The sequence below is a fragment of the Archocentrus centrarchus genome, unplaced genomic scaffold (genome assembly GCF_007364275.1).
Source record: "Archocentrus centrarchus isolate MPI-CPG fArcCen1 unplaced genomic scaffold, fArcCen1 scaffold_52_ctg1, whole genome shotgun sequence".
NCBI lineage: Eukaryota > Metazoa > Chordata > Actinopteri > Cichliformes > Cichlidae > Archocentrus > Archocentrus centrarchus.
This window is the reverse complement of record NW_022060274.1, coordinates 1,280,661-1,300,943: the sequence shown is the minus strand read 5'-3', so window position 1 is coordinate 1,300,943 and position 20,283 is coordinate 1,280,661. Positions and strand designations below refer to the sequence as shown.

Here is a 20,283-nt window from a genome sequence, read left to right as displayed (position 1 = left end):
GTATAAACATATGCATTCCAATGGCATTCAACAAGTCAGCACCAGCTGTCAGGAGTGTGTGGGTCAATATCTGAGCATCAAGGCTTACTGAAATCCCCCTAAGCTCGCTGTGAGTTTCTAGCTGCTTCTGAGGAGGGCTTCCCCTGTGGTACCTCACGTGTGCCTGGATGTGGGGTTTGAGGATGGTGCCAATTCGATTTTTATGCCTAAATACAGGTGATCACCCACAGCCAACTTCAGCAGGTGCACAGGATTAGCAGATGGTTCAGTTACCGAGCAGCTCACAGATCTGTCCGCTGGTGGCCTAAACACAATTGGGACTACCATTCTGCTCAGTAGTATTCAGTAGTAGGCTGCAACATAGCCTTCAGCCACCAGTGGGAGCACTGTACAGCCCTCTCAGCCGTGTGGCAAACAGATTGCACCGAGAGTGGATTTTGTGACCAACCTGAAGTTTTCCCCCGTATATCACACATTCCTGCCATCGAGTTTCTGGAGCTGCTCAATAAGTGAAGATCGAGAATAAAGACAGCTATCCTGCACCAGGGCAGCTTTAGTTTCATTATGTGGATTTCATACAGCTTCTGCATTTTTAGCCTTAAAAGGCTCAGAACTGTGAGGGGGACAATAAATATTTTGCAGTGTAAGATGTAGGTTTTTAAATGGTCAATTTATTAAACATCAGCACAATATATATGCTGTCATCAGCTTTAATAAACAAGACAAGAAGTTCTGACCTTCAAAAACTATCTGTAAAATCTTACATGCCCATCACAATTACAGTAAATGGTGCTGAGTAAGTTTGAGTGTAACCTTAAAGTCTCAGGATTATGTACAAAGACCTGGGTAGATGATGAGTCAAACCCTCACCCACAAATAAACTTCACAATTTTTATTATCTGAAGAAAGTTATAATCTTTGTTAAATCTTATACCGAGTTTATCATTTCCTTTAAACATGAACCGCACAAGAAAGACTCACGAGGATAAATGTCTAGAAAATGTTTAGCACAAGCACACCGACTTGTTGGTATTTTTTTAAATATTTTATAAGTTCATTTATTAATGGCCTGCTTAAAGGCACTGCCACAATACAGGGGGTGGAGGGAAAGCTACTGTCCATCACTCGCACAAGACAGTCCATTCTAGTGTCTAGTATACATAGGGAGGTGAGGACAAAGGGGTGGGTGTAGGGCATCAGTGGGTGGGGCTGCTATAGGTAAATCTCATAGAAATCGTCCAGCTCCTCGTGAAACAAGTCCCATTCGTCCTCTGAATCCGTCACCTCGTCATCGGTTCCTGCAGCGAGCAGCATGAGCAGCATGTCGCTCAGCTCAAATGTCACCATCTCCTCGTCCTCGTTATCAAAGGAGTCGGTGCTTTCCCGCTCATCCAGGATGTCCCACAGTGGCGTTCTCCTCGAGTTCTGTGGAGAAGGAAAATAAAACCATATTTTTTAACCATATTCACTACTAGCTGAACCTTCTGAGTCATGTAAGCCTGAAGCATCCCATAATGTAGACAAAATAAATCAATAGTTTTCAATTTGGATTTCATTTTACATTCTTGTCAGTTGCTTCTATTATCTGCACCTTCCAGATAAGATTTTTTAGTCAGCTCTTCCTTGCTTGCTACTGTCAGCAGAGGTTCAGCCCTCTGTGCTCTGCAGCTTCTGTAAAGCCTGGATTATACTTTCTGCATGGGCCCGGGTCACAGTGAGGGAAATTTCATCAGTGAGCACATGTGGACATCCACGCTGCTGCCGGCCCGTGGAGGATTTACCCTCCATCCCTGGTGGTGGACTTCTTAGATAACTACTCACACTGGGTCTGTGTGTCTGCAGCGGGGTACTGAGGCTCAACTCTGACACAAAGTGTGTGACAGCTCTAAACCTGATGCAGGTCCTGATTAGAGTGTCCACCTCCAAGCTTGCAGTGGATGACCAGAACAATGGACCAGTTCTGCTCTACCTGCTGAGCCACCCTAGTGTATGGTATAACAATGGAAAACACTGGCATATTTTCATATTTGTGACAGCTGTTACCCGGTTCCTGTTGTTGGATCCGGTCTGTCTTCGCTGAGGCTGAGCTTCCTCCAGCCGTCCATCAGGAAAGGCATGCTTGTAGAAGCAGTTTGAGCCAAAAGGGCACGTCCCACGACCCTCATCAAAGTATCGGCATGGTTTACTCCTGGAGAAGGCAAAAGGGAAACATCTCAGTGACTCAGAGGAATCTGGAGCTTCCTATTCAAAATCTGTCTCCCCCATCAAACAGGAAAAAAACGGATTCTTAATCGCTGACACTGAAATAAGTCAGCTGCTTGTCTAGAACATGTTATATTAAAAATAGTCTCAATACTTCCTTTTAAAACGAAAACTAGCTTCAGCTAAAGCTTTAGTAATGTTCTGCCCCAACAGTATCATTTAGTTTAGTCAAGGTGAACATCTCTATCATCATCTCAGCTTCTCCACAGCCGTTGGTCTGTCGAGTACTGCAGTAACAGAGCAGCTCATCAGTGCTTTGATGCAGCTCACAGTGGAGCAGCGAGTGTGTGGCTGTGGCATGTAAACTCTACCCCATGCCGTCTTTGTATTTCTGGATGAGTTTCTGCTTGTCGTCCTTATCTTCCACCCAGTACTCGCTTGGGATGACAAAATTGGATGTGATTCGACACTCTGGACAAGACCTGCAAAAAATTAAAAAAAAAAAAAGTTAAAAAAACACAAATGTCTTTTTACACTGTCCTCACCCAAAATCCTGCTCATTCACAGTAATGTGAGAAAAATGATGGTGCTTTACTATGACTCCAAAGGACTTGTTACAACAAGCCATACACACACACACACCAAGTGCTTTAACTCGTACTCTAATGGACATCACAGGAAATTTGCAGTTCAGCATCTTGATTAAGGACACTTGGAGGAGTTGAGGATCCAACCATCATCCTTCTGCCTCACAGAAACCGCTCTGCCTCCTGAGAGGAGGGTTCATCGGCATAGATGAAGTGCTCTGGAGGTGCAACGTTTTTCAGCTGAGACACTACAGTTGCTGTGTTATGTAAGATTGAAAGAAGTGATGTGTATTCTCTTGACAGATGTGTAGTGAGCTTAATGTTTCCTGTATGTGTTGTTTTTCCTATTATTATTATTGGATTTCTGGGATTTGATGTGGTACAGAGATGGATATTAGGAGAGCTGCAGTATTAAGATCTTCACTTCTATCCAGCAGTCCTTACAGGATGTGGTGTTCTATTACTTGATGATTGGGACAAAGTAAAGTGGAACATTTTGCAATTTGCGGTTACAAAAAAAGAAAGAAACATTCACAGCGCTCAATCACGCTGCTGCTGTTTTTCATCATATAAACAATGCAAAAAGTTACTTTTCCTTAAAGTCTTCTTTGGTCAATTTCTCCTTTCTATTACTGAGTGTGAAAGTGATTTCTGAATACATTCTTTTAAAAACCAAAACAAAACAAAAACATGTCTGTCTCTCTAAATTTTCTGTTGAATTTATTCTAGACTTTGAGGTGGCTGTAGCTCAGGAGGTAGAGCAGGTCATCTGCTAATAGGAAAGTTGGTGGTTCAATCCCTGGCTTCTCCAGTCTGCATGCCAAAGTATCCTCGGGCAAGATACTGAACTGCTCTCCGATGCAACCATCGGAGAATGAATGCATGTGAATGTTAGAAAGCATGTAGCTGTGGAAAGAAATGCTTGTATGAATATGGGTGAGTATACGTGTTGTATAAGTGCAGCAGAAGTAGAGCAGAAAAGTGCTACATAAGAACCAGTCCATTTACCATTTTAATTTCAATTTTTGTTCCACACACTGCACATTCCCAGATTTATCAGCATTTTCATTTTTTCCAGGTACAAATAAGTAAAATCAGGGTAAACTGGTCTGCCCACCAGCAGCCCTGAAAGAATGAGCTCTGACTGACAGACTAACACTCCACACCTTCATCCTTCTTTTCCAAGGTAATCACAAAGAACTACTCACTTGATGATTTTGCTCTCAAACTGCTTGGCACTCCTCCACTTGCGGATGCACTTTAGACAGTAGCAGTGGTTGCAGTTGGAGAGGATGCCAAAGCGACGCTCGCTTGGGTTGACCTTCTCAAACACCACCTCCATACACACACCACACATCATGTCCTTGCTGCGTTGGATGGCAAATGATATCTCCATGTCTTTCTCATGGGCTTCAATGCATGCCTGGAAGAGGGAATGATCTTCAGTCAGCCGAGTCTGAAGGATCATCAACTGAGATATGTAATTATTTTGGGTTTTAATAAACTATTCCAGGAAGCAGGTGCAGCTAAACACTGAGTGTGTTAACCCAGGTTTCCTGCTCCGGAAAGAGTTAACTTCATCTCTTAGTTCAATTTAGGTCAGTCAGTTACCATGGTAACAGACAGACCTGGACCTGCTGACTGACACACTGATTCATTTCTCCATTTATAAAGTCATTAAAGTGCATAGAAATTAATTTGCATAAGTTTTTTTTATTTAAAAAAAAACCACAAACAAAACACTGAAATCCCAGTTACACATTAGTTTGATATTTTGTGCAGTTCTCGTGACATTACAATATTTTCAGATCGCTGTCAATATATAAAGACAGAGATGGTGATTACATCACAAATTTATAATCCGCTCAGAATAAAATCTGAGTCTGCAAATTTCTGACTGTGGACAGTAATGCAGCTGTCAGACTCCCTGCACTGCAAACATTTACTGTAAGAATCACTGAATCAAAACGAGCGGTACCAAACTTTAGACACAGACCACACTGACCACACTGACCACACTGACCACACTGACCAATGATCAGCTCAATCGTTTGTCAGGTTGGAATCGGACTGTCTGATGGAAAAATGTCACAGCTGGAATCTTGGAGATGATGTGAACACTGAGTGAAGAGGAGGCTGAAATGATTTTAAGACCTGAAAAACGAACTAAATGGATTTTAAAGTGAGTTTTTAAATGCAGCTACAGTTTGTGTTCTGAACATGTTGAGATTTATTCAGTTTGACATTCAGTCATTAAATGCTGTCAACATTTTGAAAGGTACAGGGTCTGAAATTCAGAGTATGAATCTTGACATAATTTCCACTGAAATCCTCCAAATCAGTCTCAATAGGTCAACTTAGAACTGGATCTGCTCCAAAGTATCGTAGGCTCAGTAACAGCTAAGCAAACTGTGTCCGGGTTGGAGTCCATTTGAACAGTAAGGTGGCTCCAAAATGGATCAAAAATCACAGATTCACACTGGATCAGGCCCAGATTGAGTTTTGATCTGGTGAGCTCCCATCTTATCTCATCCAGACCCATTTCTAATTTATTTTTTACCCCCAAAACATTTTGTATTCTTTATTTAAAATGGCTCATCATCCAAAACTAAAATCTAATTTAAGTTACATTTAAAATCTTTAAAAGCTGAGAAATTTTTATAACATGTTTGCCTTTAATGAGTGGAAAGTTTTATCACTAAAAACTGCATTTTTTCAGTTAAATGTGAAACTATTACTGAACTCTATTAGCAGTAACTCAGTGAAACAATTTCTCGCTTGCTAGTTATTAATAATAACTCCTGATTAAAAGCAGATTGGGGTATAAACACAGTGAAAGAGGTGAATAAAAAAAAAAAAAAAAAAAAGAAATACTCAGTGCATCACGGGAACCCCCAGCAGCCTAAGTCTATAGCAGCATAACTAAGGGAGGTTTCAGGGTCATCTGAAGCCCTAACTATACGCTTGACCAATAAGCTAAGTTTTAAGTTTAATCCTAAGAGTAGAATGAGAGGCAGAGCCTTAAGTATCCTAGGAACCACAAGTAAGCCAGCAGTCTGAGAGCGAAGTGCTCTGTTGGGGTGATATGGTACTATGAGGTCTTTGAGATAAGATGGGGCCTGATTATTCAAGACCTTGTATGTGAGGAGAAGGATTTTAAATATTATTCTAGATTTAACAGGGAGCCAATGAAGAGAAGCCAATATGGGAGAAATCTGCTCTCTCTTTCTAGTCCCTGTCAGTACTCTAGCTGCAGCATTTTGGATCAGCTGAAGGCTTTTCAGGGAGCTTTTAGGACAGCCTGATAATAATGAATTACAATAGTCCAGCCTAGAAGTAATAAATGCATGGATTAGCTTTTCAGCATCACTCTGAGAAAGGATGTTTCTAATTTTAGAAATATTGCACAAATGCAAAAAAGCGGTCCTACATATTTGTTTAATATGTGCATTGAAGGACATATCCTGGTCAAAAATGACTCCAAGATTTCTCACAGTGTTACTGGAGGCCAAAGTAATGCCATCCAGAGTAAGTATCTGGTTAGACACCATGTTTCTAAGATTTGTGGGGCCGAGAACAAGAATTTCAGTTTGATCTGAATTTAGAAGCAGGAAATTAGAGGTCATCCAGGCCTTAATGTCTTTAAGACATTCCTGCAGTTTAACTAATTGATGTGTGTCATCTGGCTTCATTGATAGGTAAAGCTGAGCATCATCTGCATAACAATGAAAATTGATGCAATGCTTTCTAATAATACTGCCTAAGTGAAGCATGTATAATGTAAATAAAATTGGTCCTAGCACAGAACCCTGTGGAACTCCATAATTAACCTTAGTGTGTGAAGAAGACTCCCCATTTACATGAACAAATTGGAGTCTATGAGATAAATATGATTCAAACCACTGCAGTGCAGTACCTTTAATACCTATAGTATGCTCTAATCTCTGTAATAAAATGTTATGGTCAACAGTATCAAAGCTGCACTGAGGTCCAACAGGACAAGAACAGAGATGAGTCCACTGTCAGAGGCTCTAAGAAGATCATTTGTAACCTTCACTAATGCTGTTTCTGTACTGTGATGAATTCTGAAACCTGACTGAAACTCTTCAAATAAACCGTTCCTCTGCAGATGATCAGTTAGCTGTTTTACAACTACTCTTTCAAGAGTCTTTGAGAGAAAAGGAAGGTTGGAGTTTGGCCTATAATTAGCTAAGACAGCTGGGTCAGTGATGGCTTTTTAAGTAGAGGTTTAATTACGGCCTGTGGTATATAGTCAACTAATAAAGACAGATTTGTCATATTTAATATTGAAGCATTAATTAATGGTAAGACTCATTCGTTGGTCCACTGGATTCTTATGAAGGTTCTGCTCTTCATTTAGATGTTACCATGGTATTGGAGCTCCACTGATGATTGCTTTCTTTCTCTACTCACACATGCACATAACTGAAGGTGAACATACTCAGTGTTGATTGAACAAACTCTTATCAGCTTTTCTGGAACAGGAAACTCAGAGTTGCTAATTTCACAGTTCATCAACTCAAAGTCTATATTATTTTTTTTAGAGTTTGTTGAACAAGCTTCCTGGAAAAGGTTCCAGATTAGATGGCGGGGATTTTTCAGACTTTAGGGCAGCAGTACAGACACAAAGGATAGAGTTAAGGGACCCTGAAAACAAGTCTACTGCAGGATTTTCTGTTGCTGATTCTAGTACATCAGTTTGAGGTATAGCATTTTTTTTTTCTTCTGAGATGTTGTGGTGGAACAGGGGAACAAGGAGGGGCAGTAGTGAAAAACTGCAGCTATGAAATTTAGATATTTGACAGAGCCCCTTAAGGCTCCAGAGGATGAATAAAATGAAAGCAAATTTAACTGGAAAGTATGAAAGAATTCTATGTGAAAACACCCTAATATGTACTCAGTAACATTTTAACTCCAAGTCTTGGTTTAATAAATCAAACTTAAACAATTCCTGAGTACTCTAGTAGCTAATGTGGTGCCACCAGCAGATTGTAACTGTTACCTTGGTATGGTCTGAGCGCTGGGTGTTGTCAGTGGGGTGGAGCACTTGGAGGCCACACATGTCACATACATCACCATGAAGATAGGCACAGTTGATTCCGTACCGGCACTCTCCAACAGCAGCATACGGACAGAGCTGCTTCCTCAAATCTTCGTTGTCCAGTGCAGCATCACTGTCAAACTCCTCAATGAGAGGGACTGAGCTCTCCACCTTCACTGGCTCAGCTGCACACGCACACATGCATAGATAACTTGTACATCTGTGAAGTCTCCAATAATGCTTTTATTTATTTATATATATATATATAAATATAAAATTGAGGACATATGGCCTTGACAAAAAAAGTGAACATTAAGATGTCTTTTTCTTTTAAACATGATTTTTTTTTTTTTAAATCATTGCTGATTATTTACAATGTCAAACTGGAAAACTGGAAAAAAAAAAAAAAGCATTAATATCCTAGCCCACAAATATCACCTTATTATCCTCTTAAGTGGTATTTATCATGGAAAACACCATGACACAAACAAAGGGAAGCCCTCAGCTTTGGATTCCACTCTCACAGCTGGGTTACTGGGCTGCTTGACCTGTGGCTAGACTAGAAACTGGCCTTTATTTTTTTGTTTTTTCTATTGTTTATGAAAGTAGTCTATTGTAATTTGATTCATTTGCACAAACACAGGTAGGACTCAAGTGGCCTATAAAGTAGACCTGTACATGTCAATTCATATTTGAATTTTTTTCTATTAGTAATGCTGATGGATTCATTTATACTTAATAGGCTGTGTCACATTCACTACAAGGCTCAAATATGGTTTGTGTCGCCATCCAGATTTTTAGGTCAAACTGCTCAAAATTGCTCTCCTGTTCATAAAGGCTGCTGACCTCTGACCTACACACAAACTTCAAAAAATGCTGCCACTGCGCAACAGCCACCACATCTACTGGGCAGATGTGATGCCACATACAGACACAAAGAATGGAAGTGACCCTTAGAGAGCAGCTTGTCATCAAAGGATGATGGGACCAAGACCCATCACCAACGGGGACATCCTGTCGTGATTAATGAAAATATAAAATGGGATATAAAATATAAAATAGATGTAGAAATCAGGATATCATTACAGCCCATTTGATAACAGAAAGCCCTGCAGATGACATCTTATTACCTTCTGCAAAACTGTTTTGCCCTAATTTGGAGGCCTTTTACTTTTAGTCAACCCTGGGTTAACCAACAATACATTTTCCAACAAAAACATGTTTTTAATAAGCATGAGTATCTTAATGTCATCAATCTTGATTGCTCACCACGTCCACAGTAGGGCTGTCCTGGAACAAATTCAGCAGCATTGACCCAGTCAGGCACCCCCGGTCCAGGTGTTGTTCCACTGGGTTCAGGGTCTGATGGGCTGGCCAGCGAGACGGACGGCAGCGGCAGCGTCTGGGAGGTCGGCAGCTCCTCGTTCTTTATTGGTTTTGAGTGTTCAAACCTGAAGGACCACATCAGACCATGACTGTTACAACACAAATGATCCACTGTCACACAAGACAAATTGAAAAAGAAACAAACAAAAATTACAACCACAGCAAAATCTGCAAACACGTGCATCAAAGAAGAGGAGCCAGATTATAGACAAGTCAATAATTAAACCGCATTACTATAATTGCAGTATAACTCTCAACACATCCTGATGCACACAGGACCTTGGGGGACAGGCATGCTACCCAGAGGTTGATGAGATAGGACTGCTGAGGAGGCCCCACTCAGGGCCTCACTACTGTCTGCCCCTCAATTTTAACTGCACCTTAGAAATTAAGGGTTTTGGGGGGACGGTGTGGGCGAGCATGATGACTGTCAGTTAGGGCTCGGGGCACAACTGTCCCCTCAATTTTAACAGCACCCTACACACCTCATACATTCAGAAACAGGAATTCAATTCAATTCAATTTTATTTATATAGAGCCAAATCACAACAGTCGCCTCAAGGCGCTTTGTATTATGGGAGGGGGGGGGGGGGGGGGGGGGGGGGGGGTCCTGCGGGGTGTCGGGCACCTCTAGGGGCCCTGGGGTCCTGCCGCCGGCCTGCGCAGGGGCTGACCTCTGGGGGAGGGCTGGCTTCCCGTTCCCGGGTTCTCTGAGGTCCTTACCCCTCAGCTACAGGGGCTTCATATGAGACCTCCCTCTCCCGTCTGCTGGGGTGGGCATGTGGTTGGCTTTGGTGTGTGTGGCCATGGGTCTTCAGTGCTTTTGATGGGTTGTCCTGGATCTTTCTCTAGCCGTCTCGAGCTTCAGGTGGGTGGAGCTGGGGCTTTCCACCCTTGTTAGTAAGTACATTTTGTGACATGGACACAGACATTCATGCTTACTCATACAGGAACAGTATAACAGGGTTGTTGGTTTGTGCAGGCATGCTTTGTTACTGTCTTTTTTTTTGTTTTTCCTCCCTTATAAATTTATTTTTCCAGGTAATATTTTTTGTATGCAGTTTTTTTTTTTTTTTTTTTTTTTTTTTTTTTTTTAAATGCAGCCGTTAATGAACCACTGTGGTTTATTTGCTTGTGCCCTGTCCTCACTATCCCCTTTTCCCATTTTCTCTTTTTTTTCTTTTCCCCTCTCTCTTCTCTATCAGCCTGTCAACTCTGGTATCACAAGGACACCTGTATGTGTATGGAAAAATAACAAAAAAAAAAAAAACAATAGGACAAACATTAACAAGAGGAGCCTATAGAGAATCTATAGGCTCCTCTTGGAAGAGTAAATATGTCTGGAACAACAGTGCATTCAGATCGCAATTCTGGTTGCAATGTCTGCCAGACATGACAGGCTATAAAAAAAAAAAATAAAAACAAAATAAAAAAATAATTAAACCACTAAAATAATTAAAGCTACTAAATATTTGCCACCTGGGAGAGTAAGATTATTAGCAAACTTAATGGTAGCTGTTTGTTTAAAAAAAAAAAAAAAAAAAAAAATTTAGGCCCAACAGGCTGTCACAGAAATGTGTATCTTTAAAAAGTGCATCCCTAAAAATTATATGTATACTAGCAATATTTTATTCAAGCACCCGCTTGCTAATTGTGATTATAGCTTGAGGCAAAAAATACACGACTGAGTAAAAGCAGGCTAAGACGACGCACAAAGACGAGATGCTAGCAGCTGGCGATGTTCGAGTCATAAGTACAACAAATGACTCAAACCAGTATCACTGGAGCGCTCGCTAACTGCACTCCATATGACAGGAAGTGCAAATGGTGGAAGTAAATTACTGATGTGGTTACATGGAAAAGGAGGGCTTAGAGCAATAGGTTAAAAAAAAAATTCAACCTAAGATAAAACATCCAACGTAAAAATTCATTTTCAGTTTTATTATGGGACAATATTGTGCAGGCTCCTGAAAAGTTACACGGTTAAATTCCAGATCCTAAGTTTGACCGTCAGCCTCTTTATTGAGTACAGAATGGTACACAGCCTGTAGTTTGAGAAAGCACATAAGTGCCTTATGAATGCATAGACACAACCAGGGACTGTTTATCCTAGTTCTTCAACAAGAATATTTTGGTTGTCCTTTACACTTAACAGATTTTTAATCAAAAATGTAAACTGGATTTCTTTCTGCTGGGCTGATCTACAATCTAATTTTAAGGAGACAATAACATAACCAAAAATATTTAAGAAAAAAAAATGACTTCTTTTTCAAAATGACAATGTGTGCTACTGTGATCAGTCAGTCAGTGGGACAGGCCAGCAGCTGAGCTGAGAAAGATGGAAAGCACAGGTGGAGATATTTTGGCTGCAGACTGATTAGATCCTCTATCATACTACGCAGTCTAAGATCTCAATATTAATGTGCATCAGGATACATTCACGTCACATATCTCAGCTAACCGTGCAAAAATAAATACCTGGTAAATCAAAGTATTTGATAAAACTGAAAGGAAAAACCCTGAGTATTCCATACTGTCATTAAACGCTCCACAAAAAGAGCGCCTTCTACCATCACACAGAGGACAAAACACTGTTGTTGAATTTATGCATTGTCCATTACCTGACTGAAAAAAAAAGTATACCAAAACCCAGGCTTCCATTTATTCATGTCTTTAACTTTTCTCACACACACACACACACACACACTAAACTGCTGCTAACATGAGTAACTGGAGACGGGGATGTCGATGATTAAACTAAACGATTCAGTGTTGGCAGCTAAACTGTCAGTTGTAAAAGGAAACTGTGCAACCACACCTCCACCTGCAGAGTTCAGCCCCCATTCACACTAATGTGTGGATAGATAAAAGTGGGACAGATAATATTTGGTAACGGTTCAGGTTTGAAGCATGGTGATGGCTGCATTTATAGAAAGGGATGAAAAAAATATGGTGCTGTTTGCTTGCCTCTACAACACAGCACTCTGCAGTGTAAGTGATCTGTTTACGCTGCAGAGTGTAAGCAGATCACTTACTTGGGTGCACTGGTATGAAAAAGAAGCCCATGGCTGCAAACACTGACTAATTTCCATTTTCTTTTGCAAATGGAGTTTGTGCATTTTGCTACAGATTGATTGAGGGAAATTTACTTGTCAGTGCAGTGGCAACTGGAACTTCTGTAGTTAAAGAAAAATATATATGACGCTAACTCAGTGCCAATGCAACAGTGGTAATGTTCTTTGGTCTCAGACTTGGCTGCTTGGTGAAGATTCATTTGGTGTGGGCAAAAGGACTCCTGAAGTCTTTGTCAACACACTGCAGCACTGAGGGGTTGCTCAGGAGGTAGAGCAGATCACCTACTAACTGGAAGGTTGCTGGTTTGATTCCCTGGCTGCTCCAGTCTGCACGCCATACCTTGGACAAGATACTGTACTGAATAATTAGACACAGAATATATGACTGTTGTATAAAGTGCTTTGAGCATTCAAATAGAGCAGAAAAGTGTTACATAAAAACCAGTCCATTTGGTCCAGAAGCTTTTCAATAACATGCATTGCTAATCCTGGTGTGGTGAAGACAATAACTACACAGAGTGAAAACCTATGAAGTTGTTTAAAAAAAGTTTAAAATAATATTGTTTGGTTACAGTACTACATGTGAAGGCCTTGTGAATGTACAGACCCACCATAATGTATAAATGGTAACGCACCTACAACAGCCACCTGACTGAATGTGACATTTCATTTTTTTTTCTTAAGACGTCAGGCTATTTTACATTTTTTATATAGGTTATAATACAGGGCTCTAGCCAGCGGTTGGTCGTCCCGCGCTGCGCCGGGCTGAGGATTTCACCGGTTTGCTATCGCCACAGTTGGGGTTAGGGTTAGTGGCTGTCCACTTGCTATTAGCACGTTGTCTGATAGCCAGCAGTTGACCACTTCTACACTGGGGCCAATGAAGTGCGTAGACTATCAAGCTCTGCTGATAAGCCAGTCCTTACTGCAACTATCAGGTAAAATGACAAGCTGCATTAGTTCCAAGCCTCTCGTGTTGAATGTGGGGACAACAAATGTAATTCTGCTTGGAGTTTTGTGCCAGCAGGAACAAGAGGTTGTCGTGGGGGATGGGACCGATTAGACATCCAGTAGATCGATGGCATAGGATTTCTATTGCACAGCAAGTCCTCTTCCTCGGATACTCTAATGAAAAACACTAAAAGCAGTGTTTCAGCCTCCTGTTGTAGCCATTTGCGTGGTTGAGCTGCTATTACACTCTGTGTGATTGCATTGTGTTTTACATCCTTATAAGCACATTTTGTATTACAATATTTATTGGATCATTTGCTGACAGAGTGATGTGAGAAGTGTGTGATTAATAATGTGTGTGATTACTCAACTTCATTATGCTTTCTATCCATCTATTAACTAAGGCAGTCTAAATCCTTCATCTGAACGAGGTGGATCAAACAGTGCTGAGCTTCTAAAATTCTAAATCTTACCCGATTTTATAATCTCGATTCCAAAGCTGTTGAATGCAGTGTAAAATGTAAATTAAAACAATGATATGCAAATCCATATTTTATTGACAAAGGAACAAAGAAAAAAAAAATCAAATGTTTAAATTGAGGAATTTCATGAAAAATATGAGCTCAGTTTAAATTTGATGGCAGCAAATAACATCTCAATAAAGTTGGGGGAACAAAAGGCTGGAAAATAAAGTGGTACGGAGTATAAAAAGAGCATCTTAGCGAGGCAGAGTTTCCAGAAGCATAGGCTCTCTTCCAGAAATCACTGTCTGTGAACACAGTTCACTGTGTGATCCACAAACCCAGGTTAAAGCTCTATCATGCACAGAAGACGCCAGATGCTAAATGAGCCAGAAATGGATTCATATTTTCAATTAAGACAATATTGAATGATATACTGCAGCTATTAAAACAACAAGATTTCATAGCAGAAGAGTCCAGGTGCTGAACTGGCCTCACTGCAGTCTAGACCTTTCACCCACTGAAATCATTTGGTGCATCATGGTAAATGGGCCACTTCTTTTATAGCACTTTTCTACTCTACTTTGAGCAGCTAAGGCGCTTTAGCAGCATTCGCACGCATTCATACAAGAACTTCTCTCTATGCCTACATGCTTTCTATGTCACACTCACACTCTGTGTCTATCGGAGAGCAACTTGGGATTCAGTATCTTCCATCAATCAAATATACCGAGGATCCTCAAATCCAGGCCTCGAGGTCCGGTGCCCTGCATCTAAAACCTGCAGGACACCGGACCTCGAGGCCTGGATTTGAGGATCCCTGAAATATACTTTATTGTCCCCACAGGGAAATTTGTCTTAGACATCGTACAAAAACAAGCTGCAACCACAATAATACAGTATAATAATAAAAGTCATGTTAAAAATGCATAAATAACCCCCCCAACCAAAAAAAAAAAAATATTTCAATGAAAAACAGTCAGAAACATTAAAACACATATTGCATTCCCACATACGTTCCTACAGTGAGCGAGCCAATGAATCAGTTAGCTAGAGCATCAGAGCATGACAAAAACTATATGCCTACTTAATAATAAAAAATTATTATTATTATTATTATTATTATTATTATTATTATTATTATTATGCCGGTGAATTTTTTGATGGCTGGAACCGTGGGCAATCCGATACTTATCTCATCTTTTCATATGTGACTTGTGTCTGTACAGCCAGGTCGCATTTATCCGACCTGTACGTCATTGACACTTGACAAACATCACTATTCTGCATCAGTGTTTACTTCTGCGAACATTGAGCCCACTCACTACGTGTGACGTTTTTGCGTCCACTACTGTGCATGCGGGACATTTTTAGGTTGTTTGCAGTTCACACAGGAGATCAAATACAAGTTGCATATATTTGGAAATGTGAACGACCGCGCAGAGAAAAAAAAAATGGAATTGGGTCACTTCAGGCTGCAGTGTGAACGTAGCCATAGTCTTACCTGTTCCATCTGCCAAAGAACAACTAGCTGTGCATGAATCAAGTAAAACAAATCATGGACTTATCTTAAATGAGTTACCATGGCACTGTACTGAGTGAGAGCCTATTGCAGGAGCTTGTGTGTTTTCTTCTGTTTTTTTTTTTTTTTGGCCAATTTCTTAACCACTTAATCTTAATTACTAATATGTCGGTTACCTTGTTATTTTACACCTTTTTTTCCTGTTTTTTTTATGACTAGCTCAATCATAACACACTGTTAACCAGACTGTTCCCAGACAGAGGGGTGCTGGACAAATGGGGAGGGGAGGGGACACTGCTGGAGCTATGCATAAAGAAATGAGAGGAGAGAGCTGCAGCACAGTGAACCTGGGGAACCCAGCAACAGAGACACAGAGATAGAGCATTATGCAATTGCCATGCAGGCTGCAGTGCACTCTGTCTGGCCCTGGGGGCTGCAGAAGATAAAGAAGCAGAGAGACAGACAGAGTGAAAGAACAAAACGCAGCACATCACAATAGATAGAGCCCAGGGAATTCAACCTTAATAAACCCCCACAGCAAGCGCCTTTCTCTGCTTTCTCAATACATGGAGCACGGCCCCACAGGGGTCACCAAAATAATGAAAGCCCCCTCCTTGGTGCAGCTCTGTCACAGGTAGGAAAGAATGTCACTTATCACAACAATAGCAGGTCAGTACTAAATACTGAACCAAAGGCTTCCTAAAGGCAAACGGGCTATTCAAGCAAAATGTGAGTATGTGAGAAACCAGTGATTTCCTGCTGCCGACAGGGTCCTCAGAGTGACAGGGTCCTCAGAGTGACTCGGTAGCTAAGGAGAAGCTACTGGAGCCAGACATGGAGCAGACACCGTCTCTACAAGGCGGCCGCTGACGTCTGGGTACACTCAAGTTTGACAAGAGACGGGGAGCCTAATCCGCTTCTCAAAAAGCCCACTGCATATTTGAGCCTTGTTAATATGTATACTGGTGACCCTGCTCATAGCAGAGCGTTAAATTATGCAGCTGTCCTCTGGTTGACAATACTTTCAGTTCAGTACACATAACATTCTGCAAAGCATATTAATTTGTTTATTCATATAATACAAACCTGCTGTTTGCTAAAACAGACTAAAATGGGTTGAAAGAATCTTCATATGATGTTGGACAAGTAAATAAAGGTGAAATAAATGTCAGTCAGTTGCACCTCTACCCACCAAATCAGAAAACTGAGTACACTGGCCTTGAAAATTGAAGGCTATTTTGAATAAAAAAATAAATAAACACAAACTTTGTTCAGATAATGGACCAACAATTTTTTGGAAGAATTCTAAATGTTTTTTGAATACATAAATGAATGACACATTTGACAGAATGCACAACTATTTTCTAAAGTGCCGGCCAGGTTTGAGAAAAAAAAAAAAAAAACTTAAGCTGTTCATTTCAGTTAACCAAGGTCTCAGTCTCTACAGCCACTTTCATTCAATCTGAAACGAATGGAAGCAGAGCCAAGAACAAATTAGTAAGTTGGGAAAGTTTATCATTTCTGGTCAATATAGCTACAGCAGAGCTTTTACACAGTGTATATGTATAAATAATATAAAAATATATAAAAAAATATTGGTAAACATGTTGATATGCATAAAAAAAGGAAAACAAAAAACCAAAATAAAACACCCTTAAAATGAATATTGGCCTCAGCCCCAAAAATCCAATCTCAGCCTCTTTTTAAAAATAAAATACTACCACATCATACTCAGTTGGATTTAGATTAAACAAAACATGAAATCTGTCACACAAATTTCCACGCATGTTCTGAAATTGTTGTCCTGCTAATGTAGGCCTATGATGAGACAGTCATACTATGTGCAGGCTAGTGGAATATATTGCAGCTCCACAAACAAAGACACCATTTTAATGCCATATTTTATACGATTTCATGCAGGAGATCAGAACGGTACAGCCACATGTGCGATGGCAGCCCTACATGTAGCTGCCACAGACACAGAGGAACAGCATGCTGCTGTTAGGGAGCAGTCTCAGGTGTCAGCTCTACTTGAGGAGCAGGCAGGAGCACTTCTGAGAAGCCCTGCTAGCAACGTTGCTGTGGTGGTATTTGGCTGAGAGCACAGCCACTTTTAGAAAGGAAGCTATGCAGCTCAACTCTCAAAGGCTGCGGCATCAGTTTAAACACTAAAGGTTTTTCGGTCCCTGCCACGTTTGTGTTTTGGTGTTAATGTTGTCTTTACCTGCAACGGTCCCCAAACGCACAGTTTCCCTTCTGAAAGAATTTGCAGATCATGCTAGCAGGCTTGCTGCTCGCCAGGTCATGGGAATATCGACAGTTCTCTCCTTCTTTGCAAAGACCGTGCATGAAATATCTGGAAATACAAAAGAAAACAAAGCTGACTGAACCGCAGTTCAACTGTGATTTCAACAAGAAATTAGAGAGTTTACGTTTAGAGCCGTATATGAAACTGAACTCTGAAAAACAGCCGGACAAGCACTTGGATTGAAGCAGAGCAACTGCGTGTCAATGTCATCTTTTACTTTTAATACTCGTAACGCTATCGTGCTAATCTGTGCGCGGCCACAGCGCCAGCAACCGCGGTCCGGATGTGGAAGCTAGCAGATGAAATGGCTGATATGATATTATAAGCCAACGAGCAGTACAGCCGCTGTTTTAACGATGGTTCATTTGTTAATTTTAATGTGAAACACTGCCGGGAACCTGTGAACTGCTAGCTAAAATTAGCTTCCAAGGGTTCGTCGAGGGGTGCCTTCACGGCAGCTGTCTGCTTTACAGTTTGGCAGAAATGTTAGGCGACCTAATTTTGGAAAATATAGCTAGCAGGATGGCGGCTAACCTAGCACAGCAGGCTGCTCTGTGACCACAACACAACACAAAAACACCGAACATGACAACCCTGGAGTCTAGCAACATTGTAGCTAGCTCGGCAAACAGCTGAGCCGCCGCTTGAAAGACACAGCTGTCAGTCACTCACCGGCTGCCCTCCCACCATTATTCTGCCGTCACACGACATAATATAACATCGTTTCCTTCATGTAATGCGCTGTTGTCTTACCTGCAGGTTACGTGTTTTGTCCAACCGCCTGTTACTGCTGAAGCCGCCGTTGACGCTGCTGCTGCCTCCGCCATTGCTGTTTATGTTGAGAAGCTGCAGCCGGATGTTCCGGACAGCTTCGCTCCCACTCGGCATCTTTCGCTGCCGGACAGTTTAAGTCGAAGTTGACCGAAACGCCGTCGCCGTGCAGGCCGCCGTCCACTGCGCGGCGCCGCTGCACACAGCGAGCAGTGAATAATCAGAGTCAACTACAGCAAGTCCTTATTTTTTATTCATCAAGACCGGCAGGTGTTGTGCCAAAAAGTGATCATCTGCCATAAAGTGATTTCCGATGTTTCTATGTGCTTTTATGTGTAATGTCTTTCCTTATACTGGTGAATAGAGTGTAGTCAATATGATTTATGAAGGGCTTATATATAAAATGAAGAAATAACCTGTTTTTCGAGTATGTTTATGACTCTGCATTATTGCACCTACATTATAATAAATGCAGTCCTCTTTGGTCACTTAAAATATCTTTATAGAGTGTAATGTTATATTTGTTCTGATTTCTGCTGCCCTCTTTTTACTTTTAAAGAGAAATCTGGCCAATCACAGTTTTTACCCTGATAAATAAAGAAAATACAAAAGTTGCTGCCAAAAACTGATTGTAGCTTCTACCTTGTGACAGAAATGTTGTTTCTCACTCAAAATGACTTAAAATCATTCACGAGAGATATGTTTGACATATTTTTCGCAGATTATAGGTCAGCAAGTCATTTACAACAGTTTAAATACAGGCAATCATTTTCTGGCAATCAGTTTTTGGCAGATGAGCACTTTTTGGCACAACACTGGCTGGATTTGGAAAGTTTCATATCACTTAACTGTATTATGGTCTTTTTTCTTTTGCTATTCTTACACTAATGAGAATTTCTAATATTATGGAGATGTCTCCTCTTTCTGAGCTCCGAAAGAACAAGTAAACATTTTTTCTGTGGCACTTTTCATCCAGCTATCATACAGACTAAAGCTATAGTTAATTTTATCATTGTGTGAAAATAAAATTGAAATACAGAGCAATGGATAAAAGAAAAAAAAGTCGTGTTTCTGCTACTGCTGATTTGAACATAGTTGAATAATATCTGCGCTTAGCAATAAATCAGGAAATAAAAAATGGATACGGTCAATTAACAGTCAGTTAAATATTTCTTGCGCTTTTTATCCCCGAAGTCACCTCAAAAACTCGGCGCTGTTCATCTGTGAGTACTCAGTAACGTGACTGCCCCAGAGGCTTCTGGGCAGGCTGTCAGATAGTGAAAATGCCAAACACAATGCAGGCAGCAAGATAAAAACAAACTCCTTAGCACAGACTATGTTAGGCATTCATTCTTGCGTTCACAGAATGTCAGTTTACACAGTGATAATGAATGTAAATAGGTACAATTTCTACTGTTAAATGAAGTAATCTGAAACAATGAAAGCAGAGTAAATGGTAAAGCTATGGCATAGCTCAGTTACAAGAATCAAATTCACTCATTCTTTTAAGGTTTTTCTTACTGTGGGAAGTTTTATTCTTCATTTCCTCTTTCTGTACTTCCTGCTCTGTGTGTAGTCCATTTTCAAAAACTCTCATGGTCACAGTAATGCACTGTTCTTTACCACCAAACATTTTGAGGCTGTAAGGCAAACGGAGCCACAATATGTGGCTAGAGTGACTTTAACATGTATGTTTGATATTGTTTTTTATACCAGCATGTGTCACTGTAAAGGAGGAGTAATGATAGGCATGTATTATGTGTTTTGTTGGTTTTTCAGAAAATGCCTTGAGGCGACTGTTTGCTGTGATTTGGCACAATATAAATAAAACTGAAATGCATTAAAACTCAAGGCTGCTGCAGAAACACAGTGGGCAGCTGTGGCCTCAGGATACAGCCACAGCAGACAGGATATATTCCCAATCACTGTGGAGGCTGGCAGTGCTAAGTTGACCATAAA

The 20,283-nt window shown here is 40.7% G+C and overlaps 1 protein-coding gene across 1 annotated transcript; it reads right to left on the bottom strand.

The window, feature by feature from the left end:
* Positions 1-651: 651 nt before the first annotated feature.
* Positions 652-18,459, bottom strand: mkrn1 (makorin, ring finger protein, 1). The gene is made up of 8 exons (XM_030725309.1): positions 18,307-18,459; positions 17,470-17,601; positions 9,121-9,302; positions 7,813-8,036; positions 3,998-4,212; positions 2,574-2,684; positions 2,044-2,188; positions 652-1,425 (listed from the first exon to the last, which is right to left on the bottom strand). The coding sequence occupies exons 1-8, from the start codon at positions 18,378-18,380 to the stop codon at positions 1,213-1,215; spliced, it is 1,296 nt and encodes a 431-aa protein (XP_030581169.1). The 5' UTR covers positions 18,381-18,459; the 3' UTR covers positions 652-1,212.
* Between the last annotated feature and the right edge of the window lie 1,824 nt (positions 18,460-20,283).

Coding starts and splice junctions, on each gene's coding strand:
- mkrn1 (XM_030725309.1), bottom strand. CDS start 18,380: ATGGCGGAGGCAGCAGCAGCGTCAACGGCGGCTTCAGCAGTAACAGGC. Junction 8,037..9,120: donor ACAGCCCTACTGTGGACGTG/GTGAGCAATCAA, acceptor GTGCGTGTGCAG/CTGAGCCAGTGAAGGTGGAG. Junction 4,213..7,812: donor AGCGCTCAGACCATACCAAG/GTAACAGTTACA, acceptor TCCCTCTTCCAG/GCATGCATTGAAGCCCATGA.